General features: G+C 37.1%; 1 protein-coding gene across 1 annotated transcript in view; it reads left to right on the top strand.

The window, feature by feature from the left end:
- Nucleotides 1–19522, top strand: part of OTOG (otogelin) — a 98858-nt gene that overhangs the window by 57132 nt on the left and 22204 nt on the right. Inside the window, exons 32-38 of the mRNA XM_061380423.1 lie at nt 8402–8519; nt 9200–9279; nt 9675–13477; nt 14076–14244; nt 15234–15370; nt 16468–16557; nt 16956–17139. Coding sequence (XP_061236407.1) covers nt 8402–8519; nt 9200–9279; nt 9675–13477; nt 14076–14244; nt 15234–15370; nt 16468–16557; nt 16956–17139 — 4581 coding nt within the window. The remainder of the gene's footprint in view (nt 1–8401; nt 8520–9199; nt 9280–9674; nt 13478–14075; nt 14245–15233; nt 15371–16467; nt 16558–16955; nt 17140–19522) is intronic.

The following is a 19522-nucleotide window of genomic DNA, read 5'->3' as shown; positions in this document are numbered from 1 at the left end:
CATACACAAAGAGTTCTGGTCAAGGGATCAATGTCCAGCTGGAGACCAGTAACGAGTGGTGTCCCTCACGGATCGGTGTTGGGACCGGTCTTGTTTAACATCTTCGTTGCTGACATGGACAGTGGGATTGAGTGCACCCTCAGCAAGTTTGCTGATGACACCAAGCTGTGTGGTTCGGTTGATACGCTGGAGGGAAGGAATGCCATCCAGAGGGACCTTGACACGCTTGTGAGGTGGGCTGGTGCCAACCTCATGAAGTTTAACCATGCCAAGTGCAAGGTCCTACAGCCGGGTTGGAGAAATCTCAGGCACAGCTACAGGCTGGGCAGAGAAGAGACTCAGAGCAGCCCTGTAGAGAAGTACTTGGGGGTGCTGGTCGATGAGAAAATGAGCATCAGCCGGCTTCAGTGTGCACTTGCAGCTAGAAAACCAACTGTATGCTGGGCTGCATCAAAAAGAGCATGACCAGCAGGTAGAAGGAGGTGATCCTGCCCCTTTATTCTGCTCTCGTGAAACCTCACTTGGAGTATTGTGTGCAGTTCTGGTGTCCTCAACATGAAAAGGACATGGAACTGTTGGAACGAGTCCACAGGAGAGGACCATGCGGATGATCAGGGGACTGGAGCACCTCTCATATGAAGATAGGCTGAGAAAGTTGGGGCTGTTCAGCCTGGAGAAGACAAGGCTGCATGGAGACCGCATAGCAGCCTTCCAGTATCTGAAGGGGGCCTATAGGGATGCTGGGGAGGGACTCTTCATTAGGGACTGTAGTGACAGGACAAGGGGTAATGGGCTAAAACTTACACAGGGTAAGTTTAGATTGGATATAAGGAGGAAATTCTTTCCTGTTAGGGTGGTGAGGCACTGGAACAGGTTGCCCAGGGAAGTTGTGAATGCTCCATCCCTGGCGGTGTTCAAGGACAGGTTGGACAGAGCCTTGGGTGGCATGGTTTAGGGTGAGGTGTCCCTGCCCATGGCCGGGGGGTTGGAACTAGATGTTCTTAAGGTCCTTTCCAACCCTAACTATTCTATGATTCTAGAATCTGTTTATTTGGGTAGCAGAAATATCTTAATAGGTATTCCTAGCAATACCATTTTTTTAAAATCCGTTCCTTATTCTGAGAAACCAGAATTGGTTTTGCAAGCAAAGAAAAGAAATGAAATATTGTAACATGTGAAATGTGGCCTGGCCATGTTTTACAGTGACCACGCTGAATTTCAGCACAGACAAATCTAAAGCAGGCATTGACTTCTGTGACAGAAGAGGCCAACTGTATGCCTTGTGGAGCTTCTTGTTATCAAAACATTGAATTAAAGTGTTAATGGTGGCATTGTTAATCTGCTGATGTTTTGCGGTGCATTATGCTGACAGCCTAACGCAGCTGTTGACTGGCACACTCCAACTTCAGAAAAAATGACAGATTTTGTCATTGCCAAATGCCTGTTGCCTCTTGACAAATGCTTGTAATCGCAGAGCTGTTGAGAGTTTTGAACGGCAGAATTATAGAGCTAATGCTATTACCAGGATGTTCGTACAGCATTTCAAGCAAGTAACTTTTTGGGGACATAACAAAAATAACTCCTTAGTCTTTTATCTTTGAGGGAGAAATGAAGAAGGTTAAAATGTGTTCCAATTCTCAGTGGTCATCCATTAGCAGAGTGGTATGTCTTTTCAAGTGTGAAGTCTTTACCCTCCAGTCATTATACCAAAAAATCCTGTCTATGCCAATGGAAAACTGAAACAATTTACCTCAGCAAGTGGGATCAGATCAAATGATCAAGAGGCATTTCATTAATCACCACATCCGAGGGCTTGGGTTTCAGAGTTTTATAAGCAGAGAAACATGGGGCTCGAATCTTTCTCCAGTGTACTTTCACAAGGGCCAGCCTGCTGATGTAGGGTAATTACATGGTCTAAAAATACAGCAGCATTTGTTTAAGTTAATGGAAAAGTTACACCAGCTCCAGAGTGCACAGGCAAAAGCGTATTGAGTTTCCTGCTGACTATTGTAAATGCTTTGCATATTAGATCAGAAACTCTTGAACCAGGAACAGCTATTCCTGCGGAATCAGAGGATAAATACTGGGAGCAGAATAATAGGCCCAGTAAATCCCCTTGGCCAGAAAGTTCCTCATGAGACTTCTTCATGCTCTGACGCACATTCAAAAGGAAGAATTTTAAATGACCTGATCACCACAGCAATAGATACATCTCTGTTTAAAGTCAGCTGACAAGTCACTTTTTCCAGTTTCACTGCAATAAATATCGTCACATCAAAATACTTTGACTATAAATTGCACAGACATGATGGGCTAACACTGCAAAGTATTTTCCATGAGAATTCGCTTCTAACTTGGGTTATTTTCATTGTACTTTGGTTTGTTTGCTGTCCTGTTCCCACAAACATTTGAAGGTTTGAGTTGATAACTGAATTTTAGTATCTAGAGTGTGCTTACAAGAAAATACGTTTTGTGCAGGAATTTTTACCAGCAGTGGATTGGTATGCATTCAGTCAAAAGCAGGAATGCAGTTAATCTTAGCAGATGGACAGGCAGAGGTGTCATGTAAGAATAATCAAGTCACATTTGAAATTATTGGGAAATTTGTTGATGTAAGGAATTGATGACCTTTTTATGGATATAGCTGCAGTTTTCTTACCCTTTTTAAAAAGGTCAGGTTCAATGAGGCCTTGATCAGTCTGGTCTAGAGGAAGGTGTCCCTGCCCATGGCAGGCAGGTTGGAACAAGGTGATCTTAAAGATCTCTTCCAACCCAAACTATTCTATAATTTTATAATAAAAATAAGATGCTCAAACTAGTTACCTTTTACCATTCATAGAATTATCATAATATGCTTTACCCTTTTAAGGTCAGTGTGAATTAAACTTACATATATTATTAAAATGTGATTTGCCCTATAGAAATTCCACAGCAAAGTTCTTAACAATGTTAGCTAAGTGCTTTATAAACCAACTTGCTGTAAATACAAGGCCTGTTACAGAATTTTCAGCTAAACTTAAAAATAAACCCCAAAATGTATTAAGTATATGCACACTGCGTGGATGTATTTATCAATATTTAATTTTCATACAGTACCTTTTTGGGTTCTTTTAATGTTTGCATTTTAATTAACTCAAACACATTCAGAAACATACTACAAAAAGGCAAATGAAATTAAATTTAATGACAAACTTTGTTTACAAAAGCATCTTGAATCTAAGTAAGATTTATACATGATACCATTGACTATCTTAACTTTGACTTATATCCATCAGGAGAGTTAGTTTTCTAGAACGTCCAGTTTTACTCATGAGTTGTTCATAACTTTAATTTGAGCTTCTACACTTTGTCAGTCTAAAAGACTGTGACATGAGATGTGGAGATGGATAATGCTGAGCAAGTGCTGTTGTACCTGCAAATCCCAAGTATGTCCCTGAACACATCTGCTTGGTAGCTCTTGGAATCAGACTGAGGGCACTGTAGAATTGTAACACCTTTCCTCTTTATACCACAAACACAAACATTTGACTTCCCATTTTTTACTGAATAAATAGGAGATTAAATAGTTACTGTAACAATATTATATTATTCTAACATTGTAATAGTAAACTAAACAAAAGCATGTAAGAGGTAGATAATTATACTTTGCTTTCAGCGATGTTTTGTCTGGGCACAAAGTTCCATTTTTTCCAGTGATATTTGCTTACACTTCTCATTGCAGAAATGTAGAAGTCATGAGAAGAGTTTGTTAGTAGTTTGAGTGCGTTAAGTGGGTAGATAAGATTTCAAGTTTCTAAACTTGTAACTGAGGAGATAGGCAATCTATGTTACTAAGCAGAGTTTTGCTGCTGTTACAAATAGAACTAATTCTAAAGCAAGTTTTTCTACTACTAGGTTTTTTTTAATCTTTGAGAAAATAGCAAAATAGAAGAAAGCATCAGATTGAGAACAAAAATCTTTTTTTTTTTTTTTAGGTTATTTTAAAAGTCCTTGTTTTAAATACAGCCTTTTATTAACATCATAAATTTTGAATTTAGCTTAGTTCTTTTTTAATTAAACAGCCATTTTTTGAACATACCATGAAATTATTGATAATATGCAGATGCTGACAATGGCAGATATTGTCTTTATGAGATAAAAAGCAGCATAGGAAAAAAGGTAGGATGGACTTGTGAACACTAGGAACTTTTAACACTAAAAAAGTGGCCAAGTTACTAAGAAAGGTTGCTGCAGCTCACAGAACACCACAGTCTGTCAGTGATGAAAAATTAAAATTCTTTATAAATGGTTGCAACAGTTCTCATGGCTACAGAATTATTTTTGAAAGGCTCAAAGAATGAAAATCGTAAGTTACTGGAAGAAAATGCTTCTCTGATGTCTAAGCATGTGAGAAAACAATGGAGTTGGGGAATATCTTTTAGTATGTTGTCTTTGGCAACCCATATACCTGCAGTCATAACAAGCTTTTTGCAATACTGTAACCTGTTGATATGCTCAGCTCCTGTTAGGCAGAAGAACTGTGGGCTCATTTGGCGTATCAGCTGGAGCAACTGTCACCCAGGGCATAATTTAACATTTTGTGAAGGATTTGCTGTGTCACTGAACAGAAGACAAATGCTCGTAGTCTTCACCAGGAGACACATGGTTATTTTCAAATGCCATGACAAATCCTTTTGAGAAACACATGCCTCGTATAAGAAGCTTGACTCATTGTCTGTAAACTATGTATCATTCTTTTGTTATGAGTGAACTGTACTGTTGCAGAGAGTACAGTAAGCTCATATTACTGGTTGCAGGAGGGGGAATTTAAGTATTAAAGAAATGAAAAGCATGTGGTGGAGGTGGCTGATTAGCATCCTGCCTAGCATAAAGTGTTTGTGCCATGACACTGGCAAAATCCAGAGTTTCTGAGCTATAGTAGTTTCTGCCATGGGAATAGTAGTATTGTAGCAGCAATACAGCCAAGATTGGTCTGGCTTGGAAGTTAACATCTAAATTCAATAGAGTGAACTAAATATTTCCCTCATTTTAGGAAGAGGGATGTTTGAATGGCTATAAAGCATGTTGTTGCTGCTTTTCTTTGTAACCTAATAACTGTGGGTTTTTTGATCATTGTTGATATACAGATGTATTAAAAAGAGGCAAAATAATATTTTAACTAGTTATAGAGATACTTCATTGTTCTCTTGGCTTAGAATGGATTCATATTTGTTCAGAACATGGCTCTGTGCCTCTGTTTCTCCTTCCCTTCATTTGCTGTCTGATGTCTGTTGAGTCTAAACTGTTTAAGTAGGAACTGCATCCTGCTGTGTGGGTTTTTTTGGTAGTGTGAGATTTGGGGGTTTTTTGGATTTTTTGCAGTGGCTTGCACAGTCAACAAGGTAGGTCCTTGGGCTGCTAAAGCATTCCAGAAGTGATGTTGCCAGTAGTGAAAACTTTAAATATGATGAGTGACTGAACAGACATTCTTCTAATGCTGGAAAGCCATTTTCCCATAATCCATAATAAAGCATAGATTTCACTGTATCTGTTGGGTTAACTGAGGCATAATGAAATTTTTGAGATACTGGAAAGCAATTCATGCAATATATTCTATTGGAAACCAATTAATGCAATATATTCTAACCTTGCTGTGGTGATTTGATCTGTTATTTCATGCAATTTACACACTAAAAAAACTAATACAGCTTGGCCTGGCATATTCAATTCTCTAAAATCCCTTGACTGGAAAATTGAATATTCATTGGTTCGACAGCTCTTTGAAAACTCTTTTGACATTTTTATGGCCAGGTTCATGAATTCATCTGTTGTCCATACTTCTTTCTGCAGAAGTAGAGACAAAATTTGCAAAGAAGCGTGATTCTCTTCTTGACTGAAAACACTGTTTATGAAGCACTCAACAAATCCTATGCCTTTATATAGAACTCTGCTCTGTTTCCTACAAAGGCATGCAACACCAGCAAACTCTGTGAACTTAATCTGTAAGAAAGCTTGAGGAAAACGTGGCAATTGTTGCATAAAAGTCTTAAGTTTATTTGTAGAATGGGAGATAGTATGTTAATCCCAGCACTTGAAAGTATCAATTCACGAACACTGTTCTGCCAAATTGAGAAACTACCATTCTTCATTGAGTTACAGTGTGATATCTGCAAAGCTTGTACCTTTACTGTGTTTGAAACTTCTGTGATTAATGTGAAGTTTGTGGTAAGAGTTAAAAGTTACAGATTAGTCTCTGTACTTAATCTAGGGTAGTCTGATGAATGAGATTTCCTAGATTCCATTTGGATATACTGTTATTGCTATTACTATTGTTGGTGGTTGCCTGTGCCAACAGGTCTCTGATATGTTCTGTCTTTATGTCATAATCTTATTTGGTCCTTAGACCTTAACACTTTGACCTGTCCATGCATGCAAAACCCCATACATCAGGCAGCAAAACGTATGGAAATAATTCCTTTTCTCCACTAGATTTAAGCAATTTGAGTTGGTCTCTTTAGGAGGGGTCACAGAAGAATTCAGTGTTGTGTATTTAGCTTATTACGGGAAGGTAACTTTATAAATGCATTTGTTACTGTCATAAAAATCGCATTTTCAAAAGCAGTGACATGTCCTTGGAGTGATGTGTAAAATGGAAAACACTAGATGGCAACATACTCTTTTGTCTGAGTTTGATTTATACCTCTGATTTAAGAGAATTATATGAATTTAAAAAGAAGGCAGTAATGATTAATAATGGCAGAAGTGCTGATGTCCCTGAATTTCAGTAAAAAAACAATTTCTTAGGACCTTCAGGAAAAACTGTCTCCAAAAAGACGTGAAAGAGCTACTCTCTTAGTGTATCAGTCAAGCAAAACTTAAAAGCAGAAAGACATAAAAACCCCAACAACCCCCTCAAGCACTCCAAAACAAACCAAAAAAGAAAACTCTTTCTAAGTAGTAAGCATTTTCTTTCTGGTAAACATTGAGAGCAGCTGCTTTTGTATTCTCTGGATTGCATACCTCTAAGAAAAGGTTTACCAACCCAGAGGGAACCCATATGTCATGATGATGGTCTTCTCTAGGCATAATTGTAAGTGAAGTGTCACTGCCCTGCCCTGACTGCCACAGGCAGAAGCTGGGATGGGCAGTTTTAGTTCAGGTACTGAATCATGCAGTTGTTGGAAGAGCCACTGTGCTAATCTAGCATTGTGTGAGAAACTGTTCTGCATGCAGATGGGGCAACGTTGTAATGAAAAAGAAAGCATGATGCTGCATTTGAACATGCAAGTGTGTCTCACCCACATGATGATTGCCACAAATTTATTTCCCTCAGATTCTACACTCAGTCTCTACATTAATTCTGTAAAATTCTTGCATAATTTAGTAAACATTGGAAGTATAGCTAATCCTTATTTCTGTTAATTTTTGTTTTAAATTTAACTTTTCCTCTACCTGAATTTGTATTTTGAGTTTCAATAATGCAAATTTGAAGTCCTTGAAAAAATAGTATCTGCATAGGTACTTTGAAGGCAGTTTGAGTTTGGGGGAGGGGTTTTTTGTTGTTTTTAAATTGCTAATGTCTCATTGGTGCTATTTTATCTGGTGAAATATATGTTTTGAGTTAATTTCTGCAAGACTACATCTCTCATCTCATCTGACTTGCTTTGTTCGTTATAGGAGAAGTTAAAATTTCAGATTTAGAATGTTATGGGTTTGACTTAATTCCTCTTGGAGTGGCTATCTTATACTGCTTTTGAGAAGATCAGCTGTTAAGATAAATTGCTTTAAAGAGCCTAAACTGGCATAATTTCTGGTTACTTTATTTGGAGTGGTGTTTGATTTGGTTTTTAAAATATAATTGTATCATACAAGTTATGTACATCTTTGTGTTGTATCAGTAAATTTTATGCATGAAGCAAACAACTGTTAATGGTATGTTATATTATTATGAGTATCACTGTATCTAGCTGCTGCTTTTTATTTTGATTCTAATAGCCATAATTGCACTGAATCAACATAATCTCAATTTTGCTTTTTGTTTGAATAACCAACATACAGTTTCACTATTGATATAGTCTTTAAAACTTAAAAACAGCTCTAATTTGCCTGGCTTTATTTTCAAGTGATTGTAATACACTATAAATATGAATAATAAAATGCCATGTTTTATAATACAAAACCAGATTGCAGAACCAGCACACTCAAATATACTCTGCATATACTCTCATGTTTTTCTATGTTTTAAAGACCTTGGCAGCTCAAGAAATATTTCTGGTTTTATTTGTATAGAATATAGGTAGAAACAGTAAGAAATTTAGAAGTGCAGTGAACATAAAGTATGCCCCTTAGTGATATGTATCAATCTGTGTATATATATTTCTAGAAATATCTATGGTAATAACAGGTCTTCATTGTTTTTCAGATGTAAAATTTAAATTTCTATCCCATTCTGCATGCGAATGGCATTATGATACTTGCATAAGCCCTTGTTTCAAGACTTGCAGAGACCCTTTGGGAAAAAGCTGTCAGGGAGTACCAAAGTAGGTATCTGTATTTTTATGGAAAAGTATGTAATTTGGGTGATAGGCAGTATAATAAGAATATGAGGGACCAGATGTAAGCTCTGTATAGCAGGACTGTGTTGTTGTATAAGGAGGAGTGAAGGAGAAAGGAAATGGAACAAAATCTACTGCAGCTGCTATGTGAAAGTGACATTTCAGTTGTTAGGTAAGTTGTTAGGTTCTGGAGTTATTAGTATACCTGTAATGTTGAAGATGGGGGGGAGGGAGTATTACAGAGTATTAATAAAGAAAGGGAATAAGTTTGTTCCAAATAGTTGTACCCTTACATTTTTATTATGAGATTAGAACAGCTATATCTGTCCTCACCTTTTCCTTCCAGTTGGAATTTGTACTAAGTCTGGTAAAACAGGCATTTGGATTTTGATATGTGAAAGCGTTTGGCATTTCTTAAGCACAAACATTCATTATTCAACTTATGACCATTCATTTCAGAGGCTGAGTTCATGCTTTATCTTAGATCTGAGTAAGAATGAAAGACATGGCAATGACATTCTGACGGAGTACACTAAATTGACAAGATTTAGATAGAAGAAGATTGTCTACTTAAAAATAGTTTATAAATGAATTCTGTTTTCCTAAAGGGAAATGCTAAATCCAGATCCTGCTCAACTAGTTAATACTTACTGTTTTTCTTTTAGAGTGGAAGGATGCATCCCTGATTGTCCTCTCAATATGTTACTGGATGAAATCACTGAAAGATGCGTGTATTTTGAAGACTGTACGTTTGAAAAATTATATGTATTATGTATGAGACTTAGCTATTTATTTCTTAGGTCTTTAGTAATATTTTCAAATATTAGTGCTTAAATTTGTGTAACTTTAATCTTAGTTATATGAATCTTCAGCTCCCTAAACACACATTTTAGTTAAAATAATTTCACCTCTCAAAAACCAAACTAAATAGTTCTTTTTTCTTAAAATACTTCAGAAAATTAGATATGGAGCAAATCATTTAATGAATTTGTTTCTTAAGTTGTCTATGAATTTCAGGATCTTAAAGGCAATTGAAAAGATCGGTTATATGTGTTAACCTATAACTCTGCTAGCTTCCTGACTATAACAATTTCAGAGTACAAACATTTCAGAGTACTGTTTACTTTTGTCTGATTTCAGGCATTGAACCTGCAGATGATAGTCTAGCTTTGGCACCCAGCATTCAAACACCATCAGTTTCACACATAAAATCAAGTACAAGTTTGGCAGTGATCAGTGAAGCGCTAACTTCATTTCCTGTACCTGAAACAATAGGCATGGCAACAATTGCTTCAAAATTGCAAGTGACTGCAACTACAGGGAAAACTGAGTTTGCAGCTTTTACATCTCATACAACACTTCCAAACATATCTTTACCATCAAATATTTCTTCACAGTCAACAGAAATTACATCTGGAAGAAGCACTACAGCAGTGTTTGGGACAACAAAGTCTAATGTAAGCTTGTCTTCTCCCATTGACATTTCTCCATTGTTTTGGTCCACCGTCACTTCAGAAACTTCCACAAAGATACAACCAATCAGTATTGATTCTACCAAACTGCTGAGGGCTACAGAACCTCAGACAGTAACAGCTACAAATGCAGTGACTACAAATACAGAACCAGAAACCAAAACTATTGCTACTTTTATTTTCACCGGAACACCACTAATACTTAGTACAGCAGAAACGCCAGTCAAAACTAAAAAAATGGAAATATTAGAAATAGCCACAAGAGCACTTCCCACAAAAGAAGCACAAGTAAAACCAGAAGGACTTAGAACACTTACACCCAGTACATTTGAATCAATAACAGAAAAAACTACTGCCTCTCTGCTCCAGTTTTCCACATCACCATCTCTGGATACGTCTTCATATGCATCAACAGTAAACCTAACAGGAACTTCAGGAGAGACAAAAATAAGCATAGGACAGGCTTTTCCCACAGCATCTAACACTACAGTAATATCACTTTCTCCAGTGATCAGTACTTTATCAAAACCAGCATCTTCAGCAACAACAAAAGCAGCAATTGTTTTAACTGAGCAAAGCGAGAAGACTACATTGTCACCAACATCCATACCACCTATTTTATTAGGAAAGGCAACTACACAACCTCCTATTGAAATGGTTCAACACCTCACTGGTACTGCAGGGATACCTTTCACTACAACTCTAGGCCCAAAGACAACAACTCTGCAAACTCAAGAGGAAGCATCAGAAACAACTTTGCTATCATTTACAACTCATAAAAGGGAATCTCCTAAAATAACATTTCCTGTGGAGCATATGTCAAGTTCTTATTTCCCTACATATTCACTACATCCTAGTTCTACAACTGAAAAATCCCTTACTCTTTCTACAAAAGGACCTTCAGTGCCTCTTCCTACTCATGCTTCCCCAGCTTCAGGCGAATTAAAAAAGACATTTAAAACTGTTTCAACTACAAAATATCCCTCATACACAGTTTTAAACACAACAGAGTTTCTAACTACATTATACACTAAATATCCTGCTGTGGCTGAGACTATCAAAGTGACACCTTTGTCTGTTGAGGGAGCATCCAAAATAACATCCCCTTCTGAATTACTGGCAAAGTCAACTTTGTTTTCTGGAAAAACATCTACAGAACACAAGCCAACTCTGCTTTCAAGTACAGTGAAGACAAGCGTTTCAGCATATTCAGGTAGTGTTACTACATCAGAAATGAAAACATCTGTCTTGTCAAAAAGAACCAGCACAGTTCCTTTTAAAGCTACAGAGTTGGCTCAAAAAGCATCTTTCACTGTATCTCCACTTACTCTTCTTAGTGCAACTGAAACCACATTGTTGACAACACAGCCTGATACATCACAAGTAGAAAGAGTTACTAACATCTCTACTAGGAAGCCATCTGCCTTCCATTTTTCACCATTAAGTTCTCTAATCTCCTTAAACATTTCTCCTCCTTCACTACCTTCCTCTGGAAAAGAAGCATCACTGACAACTCTCAGTCCCATGCGCACATCCCATGAAACAACCTCTTTTTATCCAAGAGCAACTCTGGCAAAATCTACGTTACTATCAGAAAAGACCTCTTCAGTCCTGAATTTTTCTGTTTTATCTGCTATAACAGAACAATCAAGTCCAGTAACAACAGTATCACGTGACAAATCACCAGGCAATGTCACCTCTGCTGCATTCTCCCCATCTTCTGAATTCAGCAGTCAGCTCATGACAACCAAAAAAGTAATGACAGCCACAGAAAAATCAACTCTGTCCCCTTCTTTTATACTTCCAGTAACAAAGACCTCTTACGTTTTGTCCACCTCTCAGCCTCTAGCAGATAAACTGGTTTCTTCACCTTCTTTAACACAAATTGTACCAGAAGTAATAACCACACCAAAATATCCAGTAGAAACTAAACCAGTTTCTACGGCATTGGAATCTACAGTTCAAAGTATAACAGATAAAGTTAAACTTACAGCAGCTAAAACTCAGCCTTCCTTTCCTCCATCTTCAGTAGGCTCCCTCTCTTGGCAGACATCTTTAGGAGACAAATTTTCAGTATGGACCACAAAGACCATAGTTACACCGCTTTTTTCCACTCAGAAGGCTACAGAACTTGGTCGTCAGACTTCTGAGCCTTTGTTGACAAGCCAAAGTATCACCCCAATATACCAGTATACTGCAAAAACTCCGTCAAAATCCACTTATCAATCACAACGTGTCTTTAGCACAACTGAAGCAACAGTAGAATTGACTTCCTCATACCCCTTAATCACCTCCCTACCTGAAGACGTTCATTCAAGTATATTACCTACCTTAGTAGGTACTACACAGGTTACTTTGCCAACTGAAAGAGAGTTGCTTTTAATTGATTCAATAACACAGTCTTATGCATCAAGGACTTCTTCTCTTTCACAACCTACAGTCCCAACTAGAATGACAACTGATTTGATTTTTGGCACCAGAATTCTCCCTTCCTCACCAGAAGTGTCTGCATCTTCATCTTATTTAGAAACAATTAAAAAAGAAATATTTCCTTCATTTTCCACACAAAAGGCTGGTACTAGTCAAAAATTCACATGGCAGGCCTCATTTGATTCAAGTCAAACGCTTGAAACAGCTACAGCTTCTACAGGACCTAAGTCAACCTCTTCATCAGTTTTGTTAACAGAAACAACAGAAATTCCCATTGTGATGGGGAGTGGGCCATCCACATCAACGAGCAAAAGTGATACACAGGAAACTGCAGGGTTGCCTAAGGAAGTCACACTTTCAACCACTGCCTCCAGTTCCACGTTTCTAACAAGTACAATGTTGTCAGCACATTCATCAGCTGCTGCTTCACCTTCTTCAGTGATAAGCAGTAGTGGGCAAAATGTTAGTATTGTGTCAGCAACTTCAGACAAAGCAGAAGCAGTAACAGAACCTATCACAAGGTCTGTGAAGCCCACCTATTTTTCTGTTACTTCCAAAGCAAAAGGAGCTGTGCCCCCCGATACAGTAAAATCTGAGGAGCCAGAATTAACAACAGAAGTCCAAGCTGTTCGTGTTCAAGGTGCTATCACTACTCCAGAAACACCTTGGACATTTTACTCTCCATATTTCGCAAACACAACTGCAGTTTCTTCTAATATAAGTGTATCAGTACTGTCTACTGCACATTCATCCTCTGAACCGAAATCTTTTTCTTCTATAGCTGCGTCATCAGTCAGTGCAACTCAAACTTCAAAACTTGACATACCATCTGAGGTACAAACACCTTCTGTGAGTTCAGTGCTAATGATATCTGACCATCCAAATGACACAACAGCTCCATCAGTTTCCTCATCTACCAAACCACGTTATGGCTTGACTACAACTTTTTCTGATGAATTGGCAACAGCTGAAGCTCTGTCAGGCGCCACAGCATCAGCTTCTATGCTGCCTAGAGAAACACCAACTCTTCAGACTTGTACAGTGAGTAGCTGTATCTGTTGGGTTTTGAAAATGTCTTGGCTGCTTTCACACATTGATTTAAAAAAAAAATCATGAGCCATACTTCGATCTTTAGGGTTTAAAATATTTGTATCAAACAGGGAGCCCTGCTTTCCCAGTTATGTCTGAAACTTTGCAGGATTTCATTGTGCATAAGGATTTTTGCAAGTGCTATAATACACTGTGGTTTAGGCCTCACTTTTCTGAGTACATCTGTTACAAGAATGCTGTTTTGGCAAAATATGGTGCTTCATATTGGTCAGTGGCAATTTCTTGTCACGTTGCCCTCCTTGAAATACATCTTTCCAGAGATCCATGTTATTATTCCTACTTGTGCCCTTCCATACTTTTCGTGCTTAACTCTTTTTTGAATGTAAAGTTAAAATTTGGTAATGCTGTTCTCTGCTTTACAACAGGACAGCAGTTTTAAACTGACCTCAGAATGGATGAGTTTTCTTCATCAGTGTTACAGGGATTCATAAGCATTCTATACTCGAAGAATGTGAGCAAATACTCTGCAATATTGTGATGTTAGCTTTGAAAGAATGGTAACCTATGTCTTCTATTAAATATGCCTTAGCCAATCACAGAGAATGAGTGCATAAAACACATTTGCTTGGATGGACAGCTGATCCAAGTTAATAAGTCACAGAACTGCCCATACAATGCAACTCAACCCAGCTGTGGAGTTTTAGGATTTGCTACTCAAATGAATGGTGACAAATGCTGCCCAAAGTGGGAATGTGCATGTAAGTTTTAATTACACAGTACTTTTAAAGAATTTAGGTGACAGTTTAATGCATGTTTAAGAAGGCTAAGAGCTGGCACTTCTAGACCATGGTGTGGAAATGGATGATTGTTTAATGCAATTCATAATTCTAGTTCTATATTATATGTAGGAAATGAAATCAAACTGCTCTTTTAATGTAGGATATTCCTCTTGCCAAGCTTTAGATACCTGCAGAGACACCTCTAGGTCTGTCTTAGACCCATCTTGTCTTCTATCTAATCAGAGGGCACCTAGTCAATATAGTCAGTGATTTGTTTTTGTTTGTTTATCTTAGGTGTATTTTAGAATGAGAAGATTCCCTAGACTCTGTTAACTAACTCTGTGAATGGTTTGGGGACTCCGAAAGCATAGCTGTACTGTACTCACTCCCATCAATTACTTAGAATTGGGCAGGAAGAATCCTGCCCAATAAAGAAAATTCAGTTTACTCCAGAATAATAAAGAAAGTATGCAGGGAAAGCAGTGCGAATTTATGATTATGCTCTAGATTTTTAAATAACTGGGAATAGAACTCCAAACCCTTTGAAAATGAAAAAGCTTTAGCACTAAGACTCTGAAGAAGAAACTTTGCACATGAGATCCCATCTAAGGAGCAAGACTATTAGAGCACTAATGATCTGTTATAATCCACTGTTATTCGCGTTTTGCTAGTTTGGGGTTTGTAAAAATTACAGTCCTTTGCTGGCAAGAACTGTAAGAAAGTTACTGATTGCAGAGGTGTGCAGGTTTGCCTCCGAAATATGCATTATTTGACTCTGGTCTCCATTTACAGAGACGCAACAGTTTCAAATATAGCTGAAAATGTGCTGCATATATGGAGCTTAATTTTAACACATAGTAAGCAAGCTAGTTAGTCTTACAAGTATTATTGGCTTATCTTCATATTTTGTAATATTTACTTAAATTTTAAAATGTTAGAAAGAAAACATTTATTTTTATTTTTCTTAGGTCGTTGCACAATATTCTCTGATCTGAGCATTGTAACCTATGATGGAAATCATTTGGCATTATTCAAAGAAGCGTCCTACATCGTTAGTCAAACTCGAGATGAAACTATAACCATCCATGTCCTTGACTGCAGACTGGTAATTAACATATTAGCTAACAGATGATGTTAAATGCTGCTAATAAGACACATTTTAAAAGAAAAGGCATATTAATACTACATAGATGTGGTTAATTCTCACTTTTGTGTAACATCTATTAATTGTACTTGCACTTTACAACACTTACGAATTGCGTAGCACTTAACCTGACTGTATATGCACAGCTCCATCTGAAACATCTGGAAGGTGAGAAGTAGGACCATGTTATCGTACAAATGCATGGTTTCTATCTATGTTCATATGGAGAAATTTGCACTGGAAACACCAATCTTCAGAGCCATAAAAGACTGTGGGATTGTCAGACTAAATTAGACCACCCTATGCATTCAAAGTCTCTCACGGGGGTAAATACTTGTAGTTTCAAAGAAGAGATAAACCCTAATGAGTATCCTGCTAACGGGTAGTGTAATTGGCTTTATGTCGTGAAGAGTTAATTTCTTGTGAGCCTTTACAAAACTCTTTAAACTCCACTTTCTTATATAAAAACTAGGTAATCTTGATGTCTATATAAATGTCCTTTGCAAAGTTTGGTCTGAGGTCATACCTTATGGGAATTAATTCCAGAAGCTCAGTATGACTGATATCAGTAAGGACATCTGGCTTTCAGATTTGTTTTCCTGTTGGATTCAGATCTTTCTGTTTTGTTCAGTGCCTTGTAGATCAGGAAGTATGCATGTATTTCTGTTCCATTACTTCTGTACATATATAGTATCATTATTCCCAGTGTCAGTCTTGCTCACCTTCAGACACGTTCATGTTTTTGGTATCTAAGTAGCTAGCCCGCTGTATTTTTTTTTGCCTGAAAATCTTTATTTCTGTTGTAATTACAAAATCAGGTGATACAACACAGTTGCTGAACACAATGAGATCATACTGTTTTGTTTATTTTCCAATATTGCTATCTATCTGAACTTTGTAATTCAGACTTGAAACTGCAATCAGCAGCAGTTTTCTCCTCTTAAAACTATACCCCCTAAAACCTTTTATTGTCCCAATACCTAAAACCAATAAGCAACTAATGTATACAAATTTTGCACACTGTGACTACGGTTTATGTATTTTTGCTTTCTCCACAGAGAAATTCAAATTCAACTTCTTTGTGCTTGGCAATGTTGAATCTAACCTATGTATCAAACCAAATTATTATCAATCGTTTAAGTAGAAAAGTAAGTATTCTGAGGGTTTGTTTTTCTTTGCCTTTTAGATAGCAACTTCTGTAATCAACTATGGCTTTATTTGTATACCAAAAATTAGAATACGATACAGCAGATCATATAATTCATGGTTCCAACTTTGTAATTTAATAAACTGAAAGTAAATTCAAAGAGTCAAACTGTGATACAGAAAAAATTCAAAGAGTCAAACTGTGATACAGACAGTTAATGAGGTAAGTCAGAGTGAAGCACACAAACTGTTAGTCTCTTTAGTACCTATATTATTTTTGAGAAGGTGAGCCTGACTGTTGCTGAAATTAGTTATGAGTTAGATTCCTAAACTGTTGAGAATCTGGCCTTAGTTATTCTACCTACAGCACTTGGTAACCTCTTTTTGGTGTTTATTTTAGATTACAGTAAATTCAAGACTTGCTTGGCCTACTGTTAGACAATATGGATACAAAGTGGAGGATTCGGGCTTCAAGTATGCAGTTGAAACCCCGACAAAAATCAGAATTCAGTGGTTTCACAACACAGGCGTGATGATTATTGAGTTTAATAGTACCAGGGAACCAAGAGCTTTGGGACTATGTGGTAAGTATAGAGTAGTGCAAGAAATAAAGGTATTCACACACTTTGCTAAGGAGGCACATTCCTAATTATATAAACTATCTTTTGCATGATCTGGGCCAAAAAAGAGTTATTAAAGATTATAATATTGTTAAAATTAAACTATTATTACTTTTGTTAATTGCTGAAATCATGTTTGATACCTATCCATGTAATCAACCCATAGTGTTGTTTCTGTCTGTAATCTGTTTGGATCATAGGCATGATTGCTGTAACCAAGCCCAAATAAGTAAGACAGGCGTAAGTCCATAATGTCAAATATGGTAATTTGCAGATTTAGTGTTTGATATCCACCCGATAGAAAGCGGTATGTGCTATTTTCAGTTTCTAAAGGTCAGAACTCACAGGAAATGTTAACTTGAGAGAACCAATCTTAGTTTATCTGTTGAAGGAAATAGTTCAGAACTAATTTCTTAATATTAATGGGTTAAATACCCTCATTTTGATTCTGTTAGGAGTGCTCAGTAGTTTTACCTAGTTTCTTTTTTTTCTAAAAAAAACACACCCTTGAATAAGTTGCTGGTGCTATGGTTTTTACAAGTATATACTTGTTGATGTAAATCCCTACTGTGACATCTGAATCTGTAAATTTATCTGCTGTAAATTGAAGCTGGAAACCAGGGTTGCAGAGTTCATATAATTACAGTGGATATCTTTCCAGTTTCAGAAAGGGCAAATGCCTGTAGCTCAGTATCAAATACCAGTGATAGCTCAGTCCAGTTCCAAGTCCTGCAGACAGTAATGTGATTCTCACAAAGGAAGAGAGTTTGAATTTACTGTGATTTTGAAATTAGATTATTAACTATAATTTGCCTTAACTTTTACTTTCAAAATCATTCTTGCTCTTTTTGGCTACTTCTTATTATTAAGAACAGTATTTTATAGTAAGGCTGATTCAAGTTATTGCAAAAATTTCTTTTGCCTTTACCTGTTTGATTACTGTGATAGCAAGAACTGGGAACATTACATTCCTGGTTTACAAGGTGCTTTAGCTAGAGGATAACACATTTCTGTGGCTGGTGTCCCAAGTACAACTTCTTCAGAGAATGTGCTGTGTTATTCTGGTATTTATCACAGATTGGGATTCTCTGCATAAGTCTCTGTACAGGGATGTCTGGAGCCAGCTTTAAAGAGCTGGTTGTACTACATCTTTTCAGGGTAAATTAGTCTACCCCCCTCTCCTGTGCTGTCTGTGTTACTCTGCATCTTTTATTTGAGTTTTCTTAGATGTCTTTTAACTGAACTGCAGTATTGGTAGATCCTGTTTCCTAAACTTCATGGAAATGATAAAACTGAAGACATCATTACCATTCTATTGCAAAAACATCCCTTTGAATGGTCTGTGTCAAAGACAACAGTATCTTTTACAATGGAAATTTGGGAAAACATGGCAACTGGTGAAGAGCTGGTGTGGGAGATCAGGGATGTGGAAAGGTAACATGGACATCTCCATAGCAAAACTGGTGAAAGAGAGCTCAAGCATGTCAATTAGAGCTGCAATGATGTCCTACTAAGCCAAAAGTGAAGCCTTAGTTTTGCTGTGCTAAATCTCATTGTCAAAGAGAAGGGAAAAAGCTATCCCAAGCGAGGCAGCAATCCTTTGAAGTCTCTCAGAACCATCAAGATCTTCCCATTTGCATTGCATAGACTCACAACCTCAGAAAATTCACCCAGAAATATTTCTAATAGAATAATGGTTACACTTTCAAAAGATGTTTTACTCTCTGAATGCCTATTGCTGTATCACTGATTGTCAATGGCTTGTTCTTGTGATCAAGAAATTTGAAAATGGTAACCAGACCACTTCTCTAGAAAAGGATTAAAACCAAAACTAGGTTTTGAACAGATAAAAATTTAGAATTGCCATTCAAGTTTGTGGAGGTATCAGAAGAAAACATTCTGAAGTCTCAGAAATAGTAATTAGGAAGGAAGAATCAGTGACTGCATTTTTATACCTGCTGACTCCTACAGGACTTCCAGAGGAGACTACTGTAATACATGGATACTCTGTGTTGACAAAAGTCACTTTCCATATGTTACATTGCTTCCTTTGTTCCAAAGTGCTGCCAACTACCCTAGTTTAAACAGCAACAAAATAGTATGCTGCCTTCTCAGAATTGAATACAGAAAAGGTTGGGTTTTTTTTCCCCTGCTGAGTGATAATATACCTGGATAATAATACACCTGGATAATATACCTGGATAATATACCTGGAAATGACAAAAGATGCACTTTTATAGTAGCATTTAAGCCAATAGATGCTTAAGACTGCTCAGAAGCATAAGTAGAATAATACAAGATTTCTGCAGTATCAGATGAGTATCTTGGCATTTTTATGGGAGTTTTC

This window comes from Neopsephotus bourkii, unplaced genomic scaffold, assembly GCF_033783945.1.
Source record: "Neopsephotus bourkii isolate Nb327-2 ecotype Australia unplaced genomic scaffold, CSIRO-AGI_Nbou_v1 NB_1792, whole genome shotgun sequence".
Lineage (NCBI taxonomy): Eukaryota > Metazoa > Chordata > Aves > Psittaciformes > Psittacidae > Neopsephotus > Neopsephotus bourkii.
Note: the sequence above shows the minus strand (reverse complement) of the source record. Positions and strands in the feature narration are given on the sequence as shown.